General features: G+C 39.6%; 1 protein-coding gene across 3 annotated transcripts in view; it reads right to left on the bottom strand.

Annotated features, from left to right (window-relative positions):
* Nucleotides 1-21,182, bottom strand: part of RCAN3 (RCAN family member 3) — a 35,960-nt gene that overhangs the window by 11,954 nt on the left and 2,824 nt on the right. For all 3 annotated transcript variants that reach the window (XM_074218112.1, XM_074218113.1, XM_074218114.1), the window contains exon 2: nucleotides 17,804-18,055. In XM_074218112.1, the coding sequence (XP_074074213.1) occupies nucleotides 17,804-17,998 (195 nt within the window). In that variant the 5' untranslated portion in view covers nucleotides 17,999-18,055. The remainder of the gene's footprint in view (nucleotides 1-17,803; nucleotides 18,056-21,182) is intronic.

Genomic DNA, 21,182 nt, shown 5'->3' on the forward strand with positions numbered 1-21,182 from the left:
TTAAAATAATAGGGGCAGCTAAGTGGCACACTGGATGGAGCACCAGCCCTGGAGTCAGAAGCACCCAAGCCCAAATCCGGCCCCAGACAACCAACCCTGGGCAAGCCACCCCAACCCCACTGCCCTGCAAAAACAAAACAAAAAACCCCAAAATAAAATAAAATAAAATGATGACAACAATAGTAGTAGTAGTAGTAGTAGTAGTAGTAGTAGTAGTAGTAGTAGTAGTAGTAGGGGTGGCCAGGTGGCACAGTAGACAGAGCACTGGCCCCAGAGTCAGGAGGACCCAGGTCCAAATAAGGCCTCAGACATCCAAAATCACCCAGCTGTGCTACCCTGGGCAAGCCACGCAACCCCATCTGACCCGCCAACCCCCCCTCAAAATAACAATAATAGTGATAATAAAAAATGTTGCAGTGGATCACATTGTTTAGGATAAGTCCATCACAAAAGTTACTTCCATAATTTTCCACTGTTGTCATTGCTTGATTGCAACTCCCTCCATTCGTACTTTCCCACTAAATACACTATATTTTCTCTCTCTTTTCACTCTCCCTCTTCTTAAATGTGCTGTAGGATAGCTGAGTGGCACAGCAGACTAATCCCAGGCAGGCCATCCAATCACAGCCCCTTGCAAGAAGTAAAAAAGAAAATGTAATACTAATATTTAGAAAATGACTTTGGGAAGTATAAAAAATTGTGGGAGCCCCCAAATAACTTGCTTTGCAAAAATTTATAATATTTAGAAATATTTTTAAGTCCCTTGCCCTCACGGCTTCACCGCCTGCTGTCTTTATTGTAGCAGGAGCTGGTGCCCTTTGCAGGAGAGATGGCTCAAGAAATGTCCCAGAAATGACCCAGCAGGCAACAAGCTGTGATATTCTAATACATTAATGAATGCTATCAACAGGGCAATATTTAAGATCACAGATAAAAGAAAGTCACTGAGATTAAAGACATCAAACTATTTAAAAATTTTCAGTCCCAGGGGAGGCTAGGTGGTGCAGTGGATAGAGCACAGGTCCTGGAGTCAGGAGGACCTGAGTTTAAATCCAGCCTCAGACACTTAATAATTATCCAGCTGTGTGGCCTTGGGCAAGCCACTTAACCCCATTGCCTTGTAAAAATAAAACAAAAATTTCAGTCACTTATATTAAGCAAATTTTCCAGCTTTGCTAATCCCTATATTAAAAAGCTACATTAGTCAGGGAAACCAACCAATTTCATAATATATTTACTATGAAAAGTAAAATAAAAATATAGCATTCTATTGCCTATGATTCAGCAGTCATTATTAGAAAATAGAAAATACAGCAAAGAAGTATGAAACCAGCATAAAACTACCATTAAAAAAAAGGCAATAAGTTACAGATAGGCAACGGATATACCATGCCACTTTAGGACATCATATCATACTCAGACTTGGCCTCTTCTTTCCTTTGCCAATAACCTCTGACACAGGAAATGTAAATGGAGGAATAGCTAAGGACAGCACAGTATGTTTTATAGCAAAGTGATGTTAAGGCATGTATAATAAATGAAGCAAGTTTTGGAATAAAATGGAAGGGGAAAAAAAGACTTTTTGGTGAACATTCTCAAAGATTTCCTTCCCTCATCTCTCCTGCTCATTATTTTGCTACTGCATGTCCAGGTAAGAAAATATGTTCTAAGGATTTTCTTAGAAAATCCATTAATAACAACAATTGATATATATATATATATATATATATATGTATGTACGTATACTGTGACTCTAAGTTTACCTGACACTTTGCAAACATTCTCTCATTTGACTCTCATAAACCATGGAAGGAGCTACAAATATTACAATTAAGGTCCATCACATGAGCATTCATTTATAGGATTTTATCTACATAGAGGAAAGAAAGTTGGAAGGAAGGAAGGAAAGAAGGGAAGGAGGAAGAAAGAAAGGAAAGAAGAGGAGAGAGGGAAAAAGACAAAGATAGAGACAGAGGAAATTATCAAATTACTTAGATAAGTGAATATACCCCCAAAGAGATGAAAGACAGCAAAGTTCTAAATAAATAAATATCTTCATTGTAACATTTTTTTGTGGTGGCAAAGAACCAGAATCAAGGTGGCTCACCATATTGGGGAAAGGCTAAACCGTTGGCAGAACACGAATGTAACAAGATTACTTGCTCTCTAAGAAATGACCCATGGAAAATTTAGAGATGTTGATGGAAAGGTACAGTGATAAACAGCACTGGATTTAGAATCAAGAGAATTAGGTTCAAATAACAGCTTAGTTATTTACTCATTATAGTTCTTCCCCTCTCTTGACCTATTTTCTCATGGAAAATGAGGGTCTGGATAGTCACTCATTCCCCTCAAGGTCTGTATCTATGAACACAAGATTTATATGAAGTGATACAGAATAAAGAAAACAAGCCAAGAAAACAATATATATCTCATGTCTATAACAAAGTGAATTAAAAGAAAAACAAGAACAACAAACCCACAAAACAAAATCAAGTGCTCCACAATTAAAATGACCAAAGTTGGCCTCAGTAAGAGTTAAGCAATGGGCTCCTTCCCTTCTTGGTTTGGGTGGGGAGATGAATGTAGTGGCTGGTATTGCTAGCTTGTTTTTCCTTTTTCCTTTTTTAAATTCTTTGTTAAAAGGGATAACTTTGTTAAAAGGGCTGAGGTGGGGAAGAATATATTCCAAAATGAGGATGTTAAAAAAAACCATAGACATGAAGAAAACTGTGGCTTATACTGTTTGAGTATATAGGTCTCGAAGTGTGCCAGAGAGAGAAAAAAAAATCAATCTGCTATGACCCCAGATGCTCTTTCCAGAGTGAACATCTTGGACTGGCATCCTAAAATCTCCTCATCCACCCAGTCTTCATTCTGCTGAGACTGGTGGAGCCTCTCCTGATGAGGAGAGCCTTAGTGTTCCTAATCAGCTAGAAGGTAGAAACCTTCTTGGTTTCTTGTGTCATCTCTAGCCTTACAGTGAAGCAGTTAGAATAAACAGTTATTGATGAGATTAACCTTTAATGTAATCCCACTAATAAAATTACCCTTTGATAATATCCTATTCCTCCTTAATAGTTTTCCTGTCAGCTAAGTTTTCACCATTTTTTTCTATTTGAATAGAAGCCCTGGTTTCTACCTTCTGATTAATAACTTAACTGAGTGCAGAAATATATATATTAAAAATAGTATCCATAGCAACCTCCTCAGATCCATCCGCTACGTCATCTAGTCTGTCTTTCTTTAGAGACCTTAATCCCTTTCCAGTTATGTAGGTTTGGAGAGAATAACTGTACAATTTAGGACATTTTAAGTATTTTTTTTTTTTTAGGTTTTTGCAAGGCAAATGGGGTTAAGTGGTTTGCCCAGGGCCACACAGCTAGCTATTTAAGTGTCTGAGGCTGGATTTGATCCCAGGTACTCCTGACTCCAGGGCCGGTGCTCCATCCACTGTGCCACCTAGCTGCCCCATTTTAAGTATTTTCAAGGATCATCTTTACAATACACAATTTTTGCCAGAGCCATAGATTTATATATAGAAAGGATCTTAGAGCTCATCTAGTTCAGCCCCCTCTATTTACAGGATGAGGAAACTTAGGCCCAATGGGTCAAGGGACACAGGTAGTCAGAGGTCGAGCCATCTTTCTTCACTAACAATCCTTGGAAGAAGTAATATAAATACTATTCCCATTTTACAGATGAAGTAACTGAGGCCTAGTTCTTCAGCCTCTGTGGGTAGGGGTGGTGGAAGGAAGGACTAAGGTCCCTTCTCAGCTTTGTATTCCATGGTCCGGTGATATTAAAATCCCTTCTGGACTGGATAGTAAATTGCAGCCAGCGGCCCTGTAGTGAAGAAAGGATTCTAATAAGGAGAACAAGAACACCACTCCCACCAGTGCCCAGAGCTGAGGCACAACTGTTCTGGGGTAGTCAAGGCCTGGTCTCAGGGAAGTATCGTCAGGCTTGTTAGTAGCTGTTCTCTGCTCCTTTGGAGGTCTAGAACCAGGACCACCAAGGGGCATTTCCAGCAGTGACTGGCAAGAACAACATTTTTCCCTTGACCCTCCTCCTAATAAAAGTAGGGAATGACTTTAGTGCTAGCAGCTGTCCAGAGGCAGCTGAGGCTCCCCAGGCTTCTCAGCAGCTACCAAAGTCCCTGGATGGGCAGCTTGGACGGAACTTGGTGGAGGGAGCAGTGGCATGTGGAGAATGGCTTCAGGGAGCAGAAAGACAGGGTTCCTCCTCTTCCCCCTCCCCTGTCAGCGATGCTGGCTGGCCTTGTAGCCCCTGCTCCAGGGGTTCAGGGTGCAGGAAGGCAGGCAGTGCCCACCCTGGAGGAAAGCTTTGCCTTCTTGTCTGACATGGGGTGGAGCAGCAGACGTTTCTGGATAAACAAAGGGAAGGATGAGCTTCCAGCCTGGCTGCCTGCCTGCCAAGGAGCCCTGGTGCTGCCGTCTGGGGCAGAGCCCGACTATGCCCAATGGCTTCCTCTCAGTAGAACAGGGGCTATCTCGCTCTTCTCTCTGTATTCTCAGGGTTCAAAACCATTCTTGGCACAAGCGGGTGCTTAATCAATATTTTTCATTCCTTCTTCACTTGGACTTGATTCTAACTTTGCTACAATGCTCACACAGTAGAAATATTGTCACTTTTCTATTCAAGAAGCTAATGAATCCCAATCCTTCACTCTTCTACCATGTCAGATGAACTCTTCACATACACAAACCAGGGAACAATTATTTAAAAGTGCTCACCTGTGCCAGACAGGGGTGAAGCTTTGGCACACAGAGAAAGGCCAAACCCAGACAATGCCCTCAAGACAACAGTCTGGCATTCATTATAAAATAAGGTCCTTACTAGGCAAATTGGCACAGGAATTAAGGAAGCCCAGGAAACCAGGTGGGCATTCCAGGCCCAGGCTCCTCATCCACTGTGCTGATTGTAATAATTAATCATAAAACAAATTCAGGTTGCATGATCCAGAGTATGCTGGGGCTGGATTCTCTTTAAATGGAATCTTTAAAATACATCATCAGGTATTCCCAAATGCAGGCTCAATTCTACCTGAGTGCTGCTAAGACACTTTTCTCAGGCTTTAGAGGATACTCTGACAAGAGCAGTGGGGGCAGGGGGATGGGGGGAGAGGTGGGGCTGAGCACTTTTTTCCCCCGGTTAAGTTAATCATTTTTTAAATAAAGCCAGTGAGTTATTAATAAAAAGATGGTCATTTGGCCATCTCTCTTGGACCAAAGACCCTTAATGGCAGCAGGATCATATCCTTTGAAGGGGTGGCATCCATTCTGGCTGGATAACACAAAAACCAGGTGTATGCTATATTAAAATGAAAGTCTTAGGGTACTGACTTAGGCCTTTCAAGTCTTGGTCAAAGACACATCCATTTTCATATCACCAGGTCTTGATAAGAGGGAGAATTAACTTTCCCCAGAACAAACACAATGAGCAAGAATATACTCATTAGCCCAAACTTAGAATTTCTTTTACTGTCTGAGTAGATCTTGTCCTGGGTAAATCTCCCACACTGGTTGGTTTCCGTATGAGGAAGCAAAAAAGGGGGAAAATCTTGGTTCTAATGTAATAATTAGTTATTAAATAGGAGAGAGAAACATTCATTCCTTACATTCCCCCATTTGACTTTGAGAGATGAAGTTTCCTCAATAAATCTTTAACTGATACTGCAAACACTTCATCAAGGATTCTTAACTATGGAGCTTCTGAGGGGTAAAAAAATATGAGGGGAAAAGGGAGAGAAATTGATTGATATACTGACAAAACCAAAGAGGACAGTCCCCTTTGTATGTAGATCTTACAGATAAAAGATGCCAAGGGAAAGAATAAATGGTAAAAAAATTGTCCTTGTAAGGCTGAAAAGTCTCATCTCATACAGCTGTCTGATTCTTGGGTTACCATCTGATGCAGTTCCCTGGTCTAGGTGTGGTGAGCTGGAGCACTTCTAACAAATACAAAGACCAAACAGAAAATATTTTTCTCAGAAGCTGATGTGGAAGCTGAGCATTCAGAAATATGGTCTGAGAATCAAAAATGTGGTTGTTCTATTTTAAAACCTGCGACAGATTCTTATAACCCTGGGGAATTCTGACATCTGCCTTGTATGTAAAGAGCTGTGCAAACCCAAAAGCACTCTACAAATGTTAGATATTAGAATTACCTACAAAATAGATAACACAGGGCACAGCAGAGTACTAGAAGGTTCTGCTATATACATGTCGAGCCTGCCTTTTATCCTTCCCAGGCCTATGGTCTATGGTCTCCTGGCACAGACACATGCAAAAAAATGATCTCAATTAGCCCAAACTTAGAATTTCTTTTATTGTCTGAGTAGACCTTGGCCTGGAAAACTGTTGGCAGGGAATAAGCCTGTAAAATTTTCCAAAATGATAGACAAGAGCAAGCATTCCTTTTAGAAAGAACCAAGCTATCTTTGCTTTGAAAATAGCTATTGATAAGTTCTAATTAAAAATGATTCTGAAATTATCTAATGGCAAAAAAAACTGACAGAAACAATGACATATTAAATGACTAGATCTTACTGCATGTGGCAGCAACAGTTATACAATTACTATAGACAAAATACAGTTATCCCAACATTCACAGAGTTAGGTGAATAATGGGAACCCCCTGAATGTCAAAAACTGAGAATAACTCTAGGTCCCATCCCAAATCTTTATTTTTTCATTATTTTGATCATATTTATTTTACCCACAATACATGTAAAACTACACACTGCACACAAGATAAAGTGAACTTCTACATGAGATTAGTAGCTCATACACTATACTGCCTTTGCAGCCCTTGGGGTAGCTGCAGAAATTGCTTCCCAGATTTTCTTATTCTACCAAAGGATGCTGCCCCCGAAAGGGGTAGGGGATGAACCTAGGACTGAGTATGAATAGTAGAGTCAAGGAGGAGGCATTCCAAGAGAGAACAGGGCTTGTAGTTCTTTAGTGTACTGACACTTTTGAAAAAATTTAACTGTCTAATTATTGTATATTTATAACCTAGATCAGATTACTTGCTGTCTTGGAAAGGGGGGGAGGGAAGGGAGGGAAGCAGAAAAATAATGGAACTCAAAACCTTACAAAAAAATGAATGTTGAAAACTATCTTAACATGTAAGTAGAAAAACCAAATATGAATTAAAAAAAGAAAAAAGGTACTTATGGTAAATAATAAAATAAATTAATAATATGCAGTATTCATGTATTTATGACATTAATTTTTTCAGTTTTCTTTACATATGTACATTGTCTGCAATTTTCCTTACTATACTGCAACTCTCTAAAAAGTCCCATTTAATAATTAATGGCTAACCAACAAATAACCAAAACTGAGACTATGGAAGGATAAATTGTAATTTTGCTTGCTATATTCTTTCAGTGATACTTATGGAGCATTTCCTTTAGTCAGTGGAATATCTACAGGAAATCACATGTGTTATACAATGAAATTAATCCTGTTATTATCTAAAGAAGGGTTTTCTAGGTAATCCAGATCAGAAGCTGAAAATAACTTAAACTGTCTAAATCATCAAGTCAAATACTAAAATGACAAGCACTATCTCATCTTTCTGGAGAAGAGAACACCAACAATGTCCCACTTTTAAGGGAATGCAAGTCAGTACAAAATATCAAGCTCATTAGGATTCAGAAGTCCCAGGATGGATGGGCACCAGCAAGCCATCCATCGGTGATAGCTGATATTTTTTTCTACCATGTTGAAGTGACTCTGTCCCTTCTTCCCTCTCTCCTCTCCCCACTTCCAAAAGGAAAATCCAAGTCTGATGAGGCACAATACAAAACTGGAAGAGGAGAATACTCCCCATCCCTCTGCCTTGACAGTAAAAAACCTGAACCTACCACTTAGAGTACTCTAAGGGATTGATGGGTTCACAAATTTCACTGCTGCCTCTGGTGTCCTAAAGGCAGAGGATCTGTCTGTTCCAAGGGTCCCCAGCATTGATAGGGTGTGCTGGGCTGGAAATGGACAAAACCACCTGTAGAGTTTTTCAGTTCTGAGGCAAAATGTTACATTTGTTTGGTGGCAAGGAGACAGAGGATAGTACTCTAGGTCAAAAATACTCTAAATGAAGAAAAACTATTCTGATAGCTTCACAATGCAACCTGAACACATAAGATTTAGAAATTTTGAAATGCCAAAGGGAGGGAAGGGGCAATGAATATGAGGAGAAACTATCATCTACAAACTTCTATCTTTCATGATGCTTTCCATCAGTGGAAGGAAAATGCAACCGATACACTACTCCTCGCATCAGGGAAACAGATAAAGGATAACCCAGTCATCAAGAGGAAAATATGGAATGAAACTTGTTTTGTTTGTTTTTTTCCCCCCAGATATTTACTATGTATTTTTTTTTTAGATTTTTGTAAGGCAAACGGGGTTAAGTGGCTTGCCCAAGGCCACACGGCTAGGTAATTATTAAGTGTCTGAGACCAGATTTGAACCCTGGTACTCCTGACTCCAGGGCCAGTGCTTTATCTATTTACTATGTATTTTTAACAGTCTTAGTATCTACTCAACATTTTGACTTTTTGGAATGTAAATTCTCAGAAGGCTGGGCCTTGTATACATTATAATCCATGATGTCTAGCAGAATGTCACAGTATGCTATAACAATAAACATTACTGCTGAAACCGTGTTGGTTTATTTTTCATGTAACAGACTGTCAAATTAAAAGTATGAGACTGAAAACAGCTGCACTTTAAAACATTGAGGGTGTTCTGTCTCACTATGGGGGTAACTAGAGAAAGTGACAGAGTCTAATAAAATGAGCTTTAAATACATTTTAAGAAGCTGTCTGGCCTAGTATTAAGAAGTGGAAGAGGAGAAAAGTCTAAGTTCCCAATCCAGTTCTACTACTAAGATGACTTTGGGCAGATCATAATGCAATCTTAGGCTGCCCTAAGGGGAGGTTTAGCATTCTGTTCATCAGAACAAAAAGTAGTTATTAAGATCTTATAGGCTGCAGGCCCTGTGTTAGAAAGAGCAAAATGCAAAGGTCCAGGTCTTCAAGGAGCCTTCATTCTGGGGCAGATGTGGACCAATGAAGTACATACAAAATATATCCCAAGTATACAATGGTAATCTGGGGGCTGGGTGTGGGGCTTCATGCTGAAGGTGGGATTTAAACACAGACCGCTGTAAAAGAAGCTGGGGAGGCTGAGAGGAGGGTGGAAGGAGGCTGTGCACTTCAAGCTTGGGGAGGAGTTAGTGGTACAAAGTCACAGAGTTGAGGGAAATCAGGTCATTTGAGAAGAATGGCAAGAAACAGCAAGACTGATCATTCTCAAAGGGTGATCAGGGAATCTCTGGAGATTCCTGAGACTTCTTTAAGGGCTCCAAGAGGTCAAAACTGTTTTCATAATAATACTAAAACATTTTAATTTTGAATACAGCAAATAGATAACTAAACTCCACAAAAACAAGAGCTCCTTGGGGGGGGATCCATAATAGTTTTTAAGAATATAAAATGGGGTGGCTAGGTGGCACAGTGAATAGAGCACTGACCTTGGAGTCAGGAGTACCTGAGTTCAAATCCTGTCTCAGACACTTAATAATTACCTAGCCATGTGGCCTTGGGCAAGCCACTTAACCCCATTGCCTCGCAAAAAACTAAAAAGACAAACAAACAAAAAACAAGAATATAAAATAATCCTGAGACTAGAAAGTCTGAGAACTTCTAGACCAGACCACAGAATGTGTGAAAGATTGGTCACAGGCCAGTGCCTCCATAGTTTAAGTTTGATATTGAAACAAAATGAAACACTTGTAGGTCCTTGCAAAGTTAACAAAATGAGACCTAATTAGTTATTGCTTGAAGAAGACTATTCATCAAGTATAGGCAATTCTAACTCCTTGAGCTGGTTCATCTGAACAGTTTCCATAGAGACCCACCAGCCAAGCCTCAAAGAGCCCTTCCTTCTCCTCACAGCTGTTTTGTACTCAGGAAATGAGTACAAAGAAGTGAAGTCCTCAGAGACCCCTGAACCAACCATGGCTTAATGAAGATCTCAAAACTTTTCAAAGAAAAACTAACCTAACCTGTATGGGTGGAGGGATCAGGGTATTATTCCTAATGCAAGTGGAAAAATATGCAATGAGATGAGAAACCTGGTTGGAACCAAGTTATATGATGAGGGGCCTTTAAATGCCAAATAGGAGTTTATACTTGATTTCCAGAGGTGGTAGGGAACTATTGAGATTTACTGATAAGGAGAACCTATGCTTTTTTGTGAGGATGGAATGAAGAAGGGAAAGAATGGAGATTGAGAAAAAAGAAAGAATGGAAGATCAATGAACTGTAGAAGAAGAAAAAAATTAGTTCTGTTTCAGGCACACTGAATTTGAGGTTCCTATAAGAGGTCTGCCTTTAAATGTCCTAGAGGAACTGGTAATGAGGGACTATGATTCAGAAGAGACAAGACCTGGGTATGGAGATTTAGCAGTCATCTGTTTTAAAATGATGGCCGAATCCATAGGAGTTGACCTAATTACCCAGCGAATATAGACAGAGAAAAAGTCTCAGATCAGAGACTATGGCGTACACTTACAGTTAGGGAGAAGGACAAGGATGATCAACTAGCAAAGGAGACTGGAGAAATGCTCAGAAAGGTAGGAGAACCAAGAGGAAGCAGAGTCATGAAATCTCAGGAAGGAGTGAAAATATGATAAAAGGAGTGACTGAGTCTCAGATGCTGCAGATTTGAAAATTAAGAGCTCCTTATTAAACCATGGAGAGAGCAATGTGGGCAGAAAGAGAAGATCAGAGGTCAGAAAACAAAGGACTGAGGGGTGAGAGAGAGAAAGGAGGGTAGATCATCTCCTCTCAGAGTTTGACTGAAAGGGAAGAGAGTTGGAGGATAATAGCAAGGGGGCCGGGTAGTGTCAACTGAGGGTTTTTTAAGAAACCAGACAGGTTTGAAAGCAGTAGGGAAGGATGTAGAAAGAGGAGATCTTCCAGAGGAGATAGAAGGGAATAAGAACCAAGGACACATGCAAAAGGGTTGACTCTGTCAGGGCAAAAAGTTGTCCCTTCATCAGAGACTGGAGTAAAGCAGGAAAGAATGGGGATGATGTCTCTGAAGGGATAGAAGTTGCAAAAAAGGCAAATTTAGGCTTAATGGAAGGAGAATCTTTCTAACAATTAGAACATCTAAAAGTAGAAGAGGCAATTTTAGGATGCACTACAGTTACCTGTCCCCCCCACCCCAAGGTCTTTAAGCAAGTTATCAGGGATTTTGCAAAAGGAATCTTCTGTCAGGTACAGATTTTTACTGAGGTTCTTTTAAACTAAGAAATTCTGTGAACTCTCTGGGTCTTTGGTTTCCTTTTCTGTAAATGAGGGAGTGTAGTGATAGTAACCAGAATGATGCCCAAGGTTCCTTTCCAATTCTATGAATCTCTGATTCTATAAGATTATGTTAAATCCTGCCACTAATTAAAATCTATTAGTTTTCCCCCCAAAATAATGTATGATATAAATGTCCTTTGCTTTATGCTTCCTCATCACCAAAATAAAAATAAGTACCTTCTACCTAAGGATTTCAATTCTAATAGATCTGCATCCTACCCCACCGCCTCCCTGTAGCACAGTGGAGATGATTACAGGTTCCATAGGTATGGATTAGTGGTCCTTATTTCTCTTTGAGTTTGACAGCACCAATATAAAATATGTCACTGGAAAAATATGACTGGAAAAAATGATGCCTTGGTCATGTGGTGAGAGCAAAACCCAATAGACAGACAGTCTATGTGCTCCATTGTATCCACACAATATGAAGAGAAGTCAAAAAAGTCCTTGGCATGTTGGGTGGGCCTCATGGGAAGAAAGGAAGACATGAACAAAGGTTCCACAGAACTGGCAGACATGGACAGGTTGGAATCTGTAGCACAAGGTAAAATGCCCACATGAAAATGTGAGTATTGGGAAGACATTTAAATCAGCATTAAAATCATATAAGAATTTGGTTCTCCTTATGCTAGTAAGAGCTCACATTTCCATAATATCCCATTAAAATAACCCCATGAAGCAGGTGGTGTAAATATCTCCATTTCATATATGAGAAAATAAGGGTTTGGTGACTTGTCCCAGGTGACCCTGCTTCTAAGGGAAACCTGAACCCATGTCTTTTGGTTCAAGTCCAGCAATAAAAGGGAGAAAATGGATACTCACCTCTGGAGGCAAATGGCACTTATGTAATTTAGACCAACCCATTCAGAGGAATGTAAAAGTCAGTTTCATTTATCCCAACAGTTGGAAGGCTATAAAAACAAGAACCATTTTGATTCAAGCATAAACTAAATATCCCTTTGAAAATACAGACAATGCTTAACTGTACTCAGGATCTTCCTGCCTCTACTGTTCAAAATTTGATCTTTTTTGCACCTATGTGAATGACAGAGATACTCTAGCATTAGATAAATCAATGAAGAGAGATGAACAATAAGAAGACAAATGTTATCAAGAAAATTAATGGAGTGGGACTCCTGTCTACTTCATCTACACCTCCCTCCTATGTGCTCACTTAAGAATTGAACCTATCAGCTTGGATAGGGTGTTCCCAAAGTCTTAGTGCATTTTTAAGAGTCCTGAGCTTGGAGAGCACTGGGCTCCATCCCTGATGGCTCCGTCTCTCAGCTTCCATCCCTTTGTCTAAAATGGGAATGATGATACTTGTACTACCTTCCCTACATGGTTGGGAGGGGGGAGAAAATGCCTTTTTAAACTGAAGAATGTTCAGTTGGAGATTGAAAACACATTCCATCTGATAAATCTCCATCAAACTGCTCAAAGTTTGCTCAATGGTCAAATATTGTGAGATTAGATTAAATATCTTGGTCAGAGTTCTCATGAATATAATTTTTAGATGAATGAGAAACTGCACACCGCTTCTTCCTAAATAAATATGCCAAAGTTATCTTTTTCTATTTAAAGTATGGAAAGTAAGTGCTAAACTTGGTTTAACACACACACACACACACACACACACACACACACACACACACACACACAAATTTGTCATGCCTGAATTTAGCAAAGTAGAGAAAAACCAGTGAGGATGCAGAGACAGAAAAAGATAACCAAGTTCTATTTTCAGACTGAATCAGGGGAAGGAAGAAACTTTCATAGAGCAGATACTTTTGGGTAAAATGTAAGCCCTGGGGCAGCTAGGTGGTACAGCGAATAGAGAACCTGCCCCCGACTCAGGAAGACCTGAGTTCAAATCTGCCCTCAGATACTAGTTGTGTGACTTTGGGCAAGTCACTTAACCCCATTGCCTTGCAAAAAGAAAAAAAAACAGACAAATAAAAAAGAAAATGCAAGCCCTGAGGAAAAAATAGAAAGGAAACCCTACGGTATATGAAATTATTAAGCAAGTTGGATGTTGGTTATTAATCCATTCCCAGCACGATCCATTCCTTCCAAAATGTTGCTCCGAAAACACAGTTGGGACTACATTACAGCAATGACAAACTGGGGAGCATCCAGAGAAGGGTCTTGAGTCAGTGTCCCATGGAACTGGTTGAAGGGATTGGGGATGTTTTGTCTAGAAAAGAGAAAATTCATGGGAACTACGATAGTTATGTACAGTATTGGAAGGGCTGTCAGTGTGGAAAAGGGATCAGACTCTATTCTGTCTAGCCCCAGAGAAAACAGAAGAAATGATGAGCTGAAGGTAGCAGTGGCTCCCAGTCTTTGGAGATCTTTAAAAAAAGGTGGGCCACTTCAGGGAATGGGGATGGACTGTACTAGACAGGGACTGAAGTCCCATGCAATGATTCTATTATTATTACCCTCTCCCCACTAAAAACAATCTTCAGCAGCTTCCTATTACCTCTAGAATAAGAGACAAAGTCCTCTCAACAGTCTTGCTCTTTCTATATTTTTCTAATTCTATTATTTTCCACCTCATGCATTCTCTATTCTGCCAATTATTCCTTGGACAGCAAATTTTTCTTTCTTCTGCACCTTTGCATCAGTAAGGATGCTTTGGCAAGACCTTCAAAGCCCAACTCCTTCATGGCCTTTCCTGAGTCTCCCACATATCCTTCTTCTCTCTCCCTTCTTGAAACTCCTTTGGATGTATTTTGAATTGACTTATCTGTGTACCTGCCACAACCTCCTAAGGAGAATGGAAGGTCCTTGAGGAAAGACACTTTTCATCTTTGAATCTTGCTACCTTGAACATAGCAGGGTTTTGTTTTTAGGGTTGAAATGAATTTTAGTTATTCATGACTGAATCTCAAGGAAATGATGCAAAAATACTTTTATTTCCAGGCAAATAATAAACTAGAGATGGTTATGCATTTGAAAATGAGCTATCATTTTGTTCCAGTCAGCTTCTAAGAGAAATATAATTAGTGAGATCATATAAAGGAAAATTTCACTCAGGATTGGTGATGATCTTACCACATTTCTATATAATTTTTATTGTGTAAAAAAGCTCAAAATAACTTCTTTGTATGAGAATTTGCCTTTAAATAAGGGTAATCCAGGCTAAATCAATAGTTTTTTGAGCTACTACAGCTCAGAAAATTAAGGATTTCTCCAACTTTAAGATTTTATTTAATTCGTAGATCTGAAAGGGCATCTAGATTTATGATCCATCACTGTATTATCTTTGAGTAACTCTAGACAGTTCACAGAACCTCTCCATGTTTCAGCTTCCTCACACATAAGGACTAGATGATCTATGATCTTGCCAGCTTTAATCTTCGAATCTTTTCATAATGCAGGCCTACACTGAACTGCAACTGACTCCTCAGCTTCATGTCACCACTTTGTGGTCCCTCACATCAGCTTCTACCATGGTCTCTGTACAGCAGTGTAAAACAGCATTCCAACTTGTATGGGTCACAATTCTGATGCTTCATCAAGTCAGACAGATTTCCCAACCCACACAAATAAATTAGTGAGGTTTTGCTACAATATAAATTTTAGTCCTGCCAAAGCAGATTTCTCAGAAGCAAATAATTCATTCTCACAGTGTTTAAAGCTAGAGAGTTTAGGTCAGGGGTGCTTGACCATTTTGGGTATCGTGGACCCCTTTGGCAGTTTGGTGGAGCCTACTTTTGGAGCCTCTTCTCAGAGTAAGGCTATTTGAAGACAGTTAAGAAAACATAAAAATGTACTAAGACTTTGGGAACACCCTGCCATTTGCCTCCCAGTTACAAAAGAAACCAATTATATTGAAAGGTAGCTATCAAGGTATTAAAAGAAAGGTTGTGGACCCCAGCTTAAGAACTCTGTCCTACACTATTACATTGTTGGTGGAACTGCGGACTCATCCAACCTTTCTGGAGAGCAATTTGGAACTATGCCCAAAGGGCAACAAAAATGTTCATACCCTTTGATTCAGCAATACCACTACTAGGTATATATCCTGAGGAGATGATGAAAAAAGGGTAAAAACATCACTTGTACAAAAATATTCATAGCAGCCCTGTTTGTGGTGGCAAAGAACTGGAAATCAAGTAAATGTCCTTCAATTGGGAATGGCTTAGCAAACTGTGATATGTGTATGACATGGAACAGTATTGTTCTATTAGAAACCAGGAGGGATGGGAATACAGGGAAGCCTGGAGGAATTTGCATGAACTGATGCTGAGTGAGATGAGCAGAACCAGAAAAAACATTGTACACCCTAACAGCAGCATGGGGGCGATGATCAACCTTGATGGACTCGCTCATTCCATCAGTGCAACAATCAGGGACAATTTGGGGCTATCTGTGATGGAGAATACCATCTGTATCCAGATAAAGAACCATGGAGTTTGAACAAAGGCCAAGGACTATTAACCTCAATTTAGAAAAAACCTGATATCTTATTGTCTGATCTTGTTATCTCTTATACTTTATGTTTCTTCCTTAAGGATATGATTTCTCTCTCATTGTATTCAATTTGGATCAATGTATACCATGGAAACAATGTAAAAATTGGCAAATTGCCTTCTATGGGGAGGGTGGAGGGAGGGAAGTAAGATTAGGGGAAAAACTGTAAAACTTGGGGTGGCTAGGTGGTGCAGAGGATAGAACACCAGCCCTTGAGTCAGGAATACTTGAGTTCAAATCTGACCTCAGACACTTAATAATTACCTAGCTGTGTGGCCTTGGGCAAGCCACTTAACTCCATTTGCCTTGCACACACTATGTGTGGTGCATCACTTCATTTGGTCCTCACCATAACCCTGCAAAGTCAGTGCCATTACTGTCCTTGTTTTATACTTGAGGAATATGAAGCAACCCAGAGGTTAAGTGACTTGCCCAAGGGTCCCACAGCTGCTCTGTAGATGGGTCATGACATTATTTAGAATGGCTCCTGCTGATGTTCTTCTGCCAGAAGTAGGATCTCAGATTAGTATTGGCCTCAGAATCTCAGGGTTAGAAAAGACCTCTGAGGGCATCTGGTGCACCCCATTCTTGTTGGGTTGAGAATTTTTTCTCTCATCCCCAACAAGTGGTTCTCCAGTGCTCACTTGAAAACCCTCCATGATGAGGAGACTTTATTTGGAAATCACTAATTGTTAAGAAATGTTTTTTACACTGGGCTGGATTTGTTCAATAGATATTAGAATGCCTATTCTGTGCCTGATGCTGCCATACCACTGTGAGGAAAGAAGTATCTGGAGAAGACAGAATATCAAATACAGTCTAAATGCTGATATTCATTCCTCCTCTTCCCTCCCTCATTAGGGCACCTTTCTACAGACTTCTGTTCATTTCTGGAACCATGAGTCACAATCAAGTTAATTCTGTCTGTATTCCTGTGTACATTAGCTGGAGTATATATTAGGAAGCTCTTCAAAGTTCATTAGAAGAATAACCCACCACTCACCCTTACATAATATTTTACAGCTTACAAATGGTCCATGTAGTATTATCCCCATTCTACAGAGGAAGAAACTGTGCTTACACAACCAAAATGCAAAGCCCCAAGTCCCTACTGCTTAGTCCAGGGCTCCTTCTACCAGATCACAAAAGACTTCAAGGACATCTCAGACACCAAGATTCCAACAAATAACCAGTCACAAGTTTTCAAAACAAAACCAACTGGCCATGAAAAAGTGTACCCTCTCTCTAATTCCATGATCCCGTGCCATTCTTCCCTAATACAGAGAGGAAATGTCTGCTGAAGTTGGAGAAACAAGAACAAACTTAGCCCACGGATCATCTTTGAAAAGTGCCCCCATGAGCACCATGGACGACCTAGCCCTCCTGAACACTCACTCAAGATGAGCCTGGATGAACGGTGCCATTTGAGACAGCTTCCTAACATCTAACTGGGCCCTGGGTGCTGATCACATGTAGGCACCACTTTTAGGTGGCCATGTGGTCTATGAATACAGAAGGAAGCCTCACCATCCAGTATGATGCAGGAAGGAAAGGGAGAGGGGATGAGCATTTACTTAGCACCTACTGTATACCAGATCTATGCTGAGAGTTTTGCAAATATGATCTCATTTGATCCTCCCAACAATCCTAGAGAGAAGGAACTGTTATCATCCTCACTTATAGATCAGAAAACTGAGACAAACAGAGGTAAAGTAACTTGCCCAGGTATCTGAGGTGGGATTTGAACTCAGGGCTTCCTGACTCCAGGCCTGGTGCTCTGTCTGCCTAATGGCTTCCAATTATGTATAAGCCTAACCAATATGCCATCCAAGTGGAGAAAAAAGGTAATCCATCTAATTTGGATCTGATGAGCAATGATCCCTAACCTTCATATACGCATATATCACCTACCTTCTGCTCTTGTACCTCAAACACAGTTTCATGGACACTACATGCAAAAAGTGAGGTAGGCAGATCACTCAGATCCATCATCTCTTCCAAATCCTCCTCATTTTCACCAAAAATCATCTCTTCCTCCTCTTCTTGGTCACTGCTGTAGAGGTCTGACTGGCTATCACTCCAAGACTTCATGGCGTCCCTCAGCATCGTTCGCTATGCATGGATTGCTTCCTTTTTCTAAGGTCCAGGATGTCACCAAGGCACCTGTTATAAAAGAAACCTTAGATAAGCCCAACATACAAACTGCATCATTTACGACAGGCATTCATAAACTGGAGCACTTTTATTCAGAAAAGATGAATGGGCCCCCCCTGCTTACTTGTTTTTTTTTTAGGTTTTTTTTTGCAAGGCAAATGGGGTTAAGTGGCTTGCCTAAGGCCACACAGCTAGGTAAATATTAAGTGTCTGAAACTGGATTTGAACCCAGATAGCCCTGACTCCAGGGCCAGTGCTTTATCCACTACACCACCTAGCCGCCCCCCCCCCCCCCCGCCCCACGCTTACTTCTTAAATCAACTAATCCCAACTTTCTATAACTGAATACGATCAATATTTTTTTATATTCTATACAGAAATATTATGCAATACATTTCATCAGTTATTTTCTAGCAAGTGTGAAAAGGAAAATACACAAAACAACATTTTCAATTTGCAAAACAGCTTCCAAGTGATGAGAAAAACATGATGCCCAATTGTGTCTGCATGTTTGTTTTTCTTTTAACTTCTCAACAACACTGAAAATGGCAAATTGGTAGGTGTCCACACTGACTAATTTGCCATCTGCAGCTGGAAATCTGCTATCTAGCAGTACAACTACTATTTCTTAATTAGTTAGCTCCTTTCAAAGATATTAAGTAAGCAAAAGTTCTCTCTGAATTTAGTTATGACTGGTTCTCAAAATACTTTCTGTAAGTACTGGAATAAATCAGAGAACATAAAACCTTAAATAAGAATCATTGTAGAATTCTAGTAACTAGAGAAATGAAAGAGACTTAGATCAGCTCTTTCACCTACTAGGTCCAGAGCAGAATTCTATAAAAGAGAATAACTTTCAGAGACATTACAGGTCATTACCTCTTGAAGTGGTATGTTTTTTAAAAATAAAAATCAGGCTTAAAAAAATCAGAGAAACATAATGTATTATTATTTTGTTAGGAATTTTCAGAGAGGTAGAGTGAGAGGCTTTTAACCAGCTGGTATTCAAAGTTAGAGGCAAACTCTATCAATGATACCATTTCTCTTTTTCAGGTTCCAACCTCTCTTTTTCAGGTTCCAACCTGAACGTGTTATGGTATATAAATGTGATGGAACACAATTTTCTTAACAGCATAATGCTGAACCAGGAGTCTAGAATATTAATTATGAAACCTGCCACCTGCCTCCTGAATCAGAACTCATGAGAGAATTTGGGGGGAGGGGCAGCATATGGCCAATGTGGAAATTTGTTTTGACCATACATATGTATATTGAATTTTGTTTTTCTTGTGTTCTCCGTTGGAAGAGGAGAGAGGTGGGGTTAGAAGGAAGAAAAGGCAGATTTGGCATGATTAAAACAAGTAAAAATGCAAAAATTAAAGTTTCATCCACTTACTCCTCAAAAGAAAAAAAAATCAGAACACAGGAAACAGTACTTCCTGTACCTAAAGTTTTTTTCCCTCCATTTTCACAATGTGATACCTTCATTTCCTGTTTTCTCCCTTTCTATCTTTAAGACTACATACCGTTAGTACACTTGTCCTCAAGGGCTGCTATATTCCTATTACAGTTATATTTCACTAGAGATTTTTTATTTTTCCAATTGTTTTTTAAAGTGATTGTACTGAGGCCTGAAGTACTGAATTACTGGTGTGGTTCACCTGGAGGATTTAAAAGATATTGCTGCCTACTTTAACACGTAGACAATGAACTAAGTCTTTACCTAATCTGGGCTGTTTGTTCTATGGCTGAACTCAAATTATCACAGAGATGAATGTCTTGACAGTAAAACTGATGTCACTGCAACAGAGTAATTAACATATATCCCCCAATGATATAAAAATAGCCAAAGGAGAAGATAAAAATGAAACCTAAATCTCCTGTCATTTTTTAAAAACACTAGTCTACACAACAAAATTCAAAGCAAAATTTAAATAAGAAATTTGGAGCTAAATCTAATCCCTTACTCAATGTCACTCAATGTGACTTGAAGATGACCTGCAATTCTTGAAGGCTGTGCAAGCTTTGATCCAAGTAAGGCAAGGCAACAAGTCCTTTATCCTAAGGCACCAAACTTAAAGCATGTCAACCTACATTCTTTGACTAGGATAAAATAATAAAGCTTAGTATCTAACTAGTAAGAAGACTTTGTGGCTGGTGTGAGTTCTTATTCTGCTCTGCAGACATCCTCAACAAGGAACCAACATCTCCATCTCCACCCTGTCCTACAACAATTGAGTAGCCTGCTTGCTTTCCTTAATTAAGAGAGTGAGTCCATCATTCTTTTTGCCTTCAGAATGATTTGCTCTAACATAAAAAGCCTAGTTATGGCCAGTAGTTATTGCCTACTCTTAACAATTAGCTTAGGCTTTAGGGATGGATTCAGGGATGGATCATGTTCCTCTCTCGAAAGGACCAAAATAGCTAAATTTGTTAAGGTTCTTTACCAGAAAGTTAGCCCATTGGGAATTATTTTCCCCCAGTCATAGAAGCTCATAAAGACAATCAGCTACATTGGGAGGTGATTGCTATCTACAATGCTGAAGGAATCTACAGTGGTGAAAACACAAATCCTTTAAAGTATGAAAATAGTTAGCTCTAAAAAAAATTGTATGAATTTTGTTTTCCCACAATATGGTCAATTGTCTGTGAAGTTCTATGGCTGGGGAAAAAAATATTTCCCTGCTGGCTAACTTTCTGGTAATGAGCCTCTACAAATTTAGTTATTCTGGTTCTTCATAGAGAGTCAGGACATTATATTATTATGTAAGAAGCATCTTAGCCACATTAGAATTAAGAAATTGTTCTCTCTTATTAAAAGCAACAGATATCCCTCGGTATAAATTCCTTTTTTGTAGAAACATATGAGATGTTTTTCTGATAGAACTCCCTGTCAAATATTTTTATAAATTCCCACCAACATTCTAACTGCAGCCAAATCTGAACAAAATCAGGAGCCAGGCTAAAAACATCAACTGGCTGAAATGACAATCTTATTGAAATAGAAACAGTTAGTGAATATGCATTTACAATTCATGAGGGCCAGTGCAAAGCCATGACTCCTGAAATTCTTAACTTTTTCTCTCCCTGATCATGACCAAGACTGAAATGCTGCCAACATTTCGTGTCTTCAAAG

Source organism: Macrotis lagotis, chromosome 1 (genome assembly GCF_037893015.1).
Source record: "Macrotis lagotis isolate mMagLag1 chromosome 1, bilby.v1.9.chrom.fasta, whole genome shotgun sequence".
Classification (NCBI taxonomy): domain Eukaryota; kingdom Metazoa; phylum Chordata; class Mammalia; order Peramelemorphia; family Peramelidae; genus Macrotis; species Macrotis lagotis.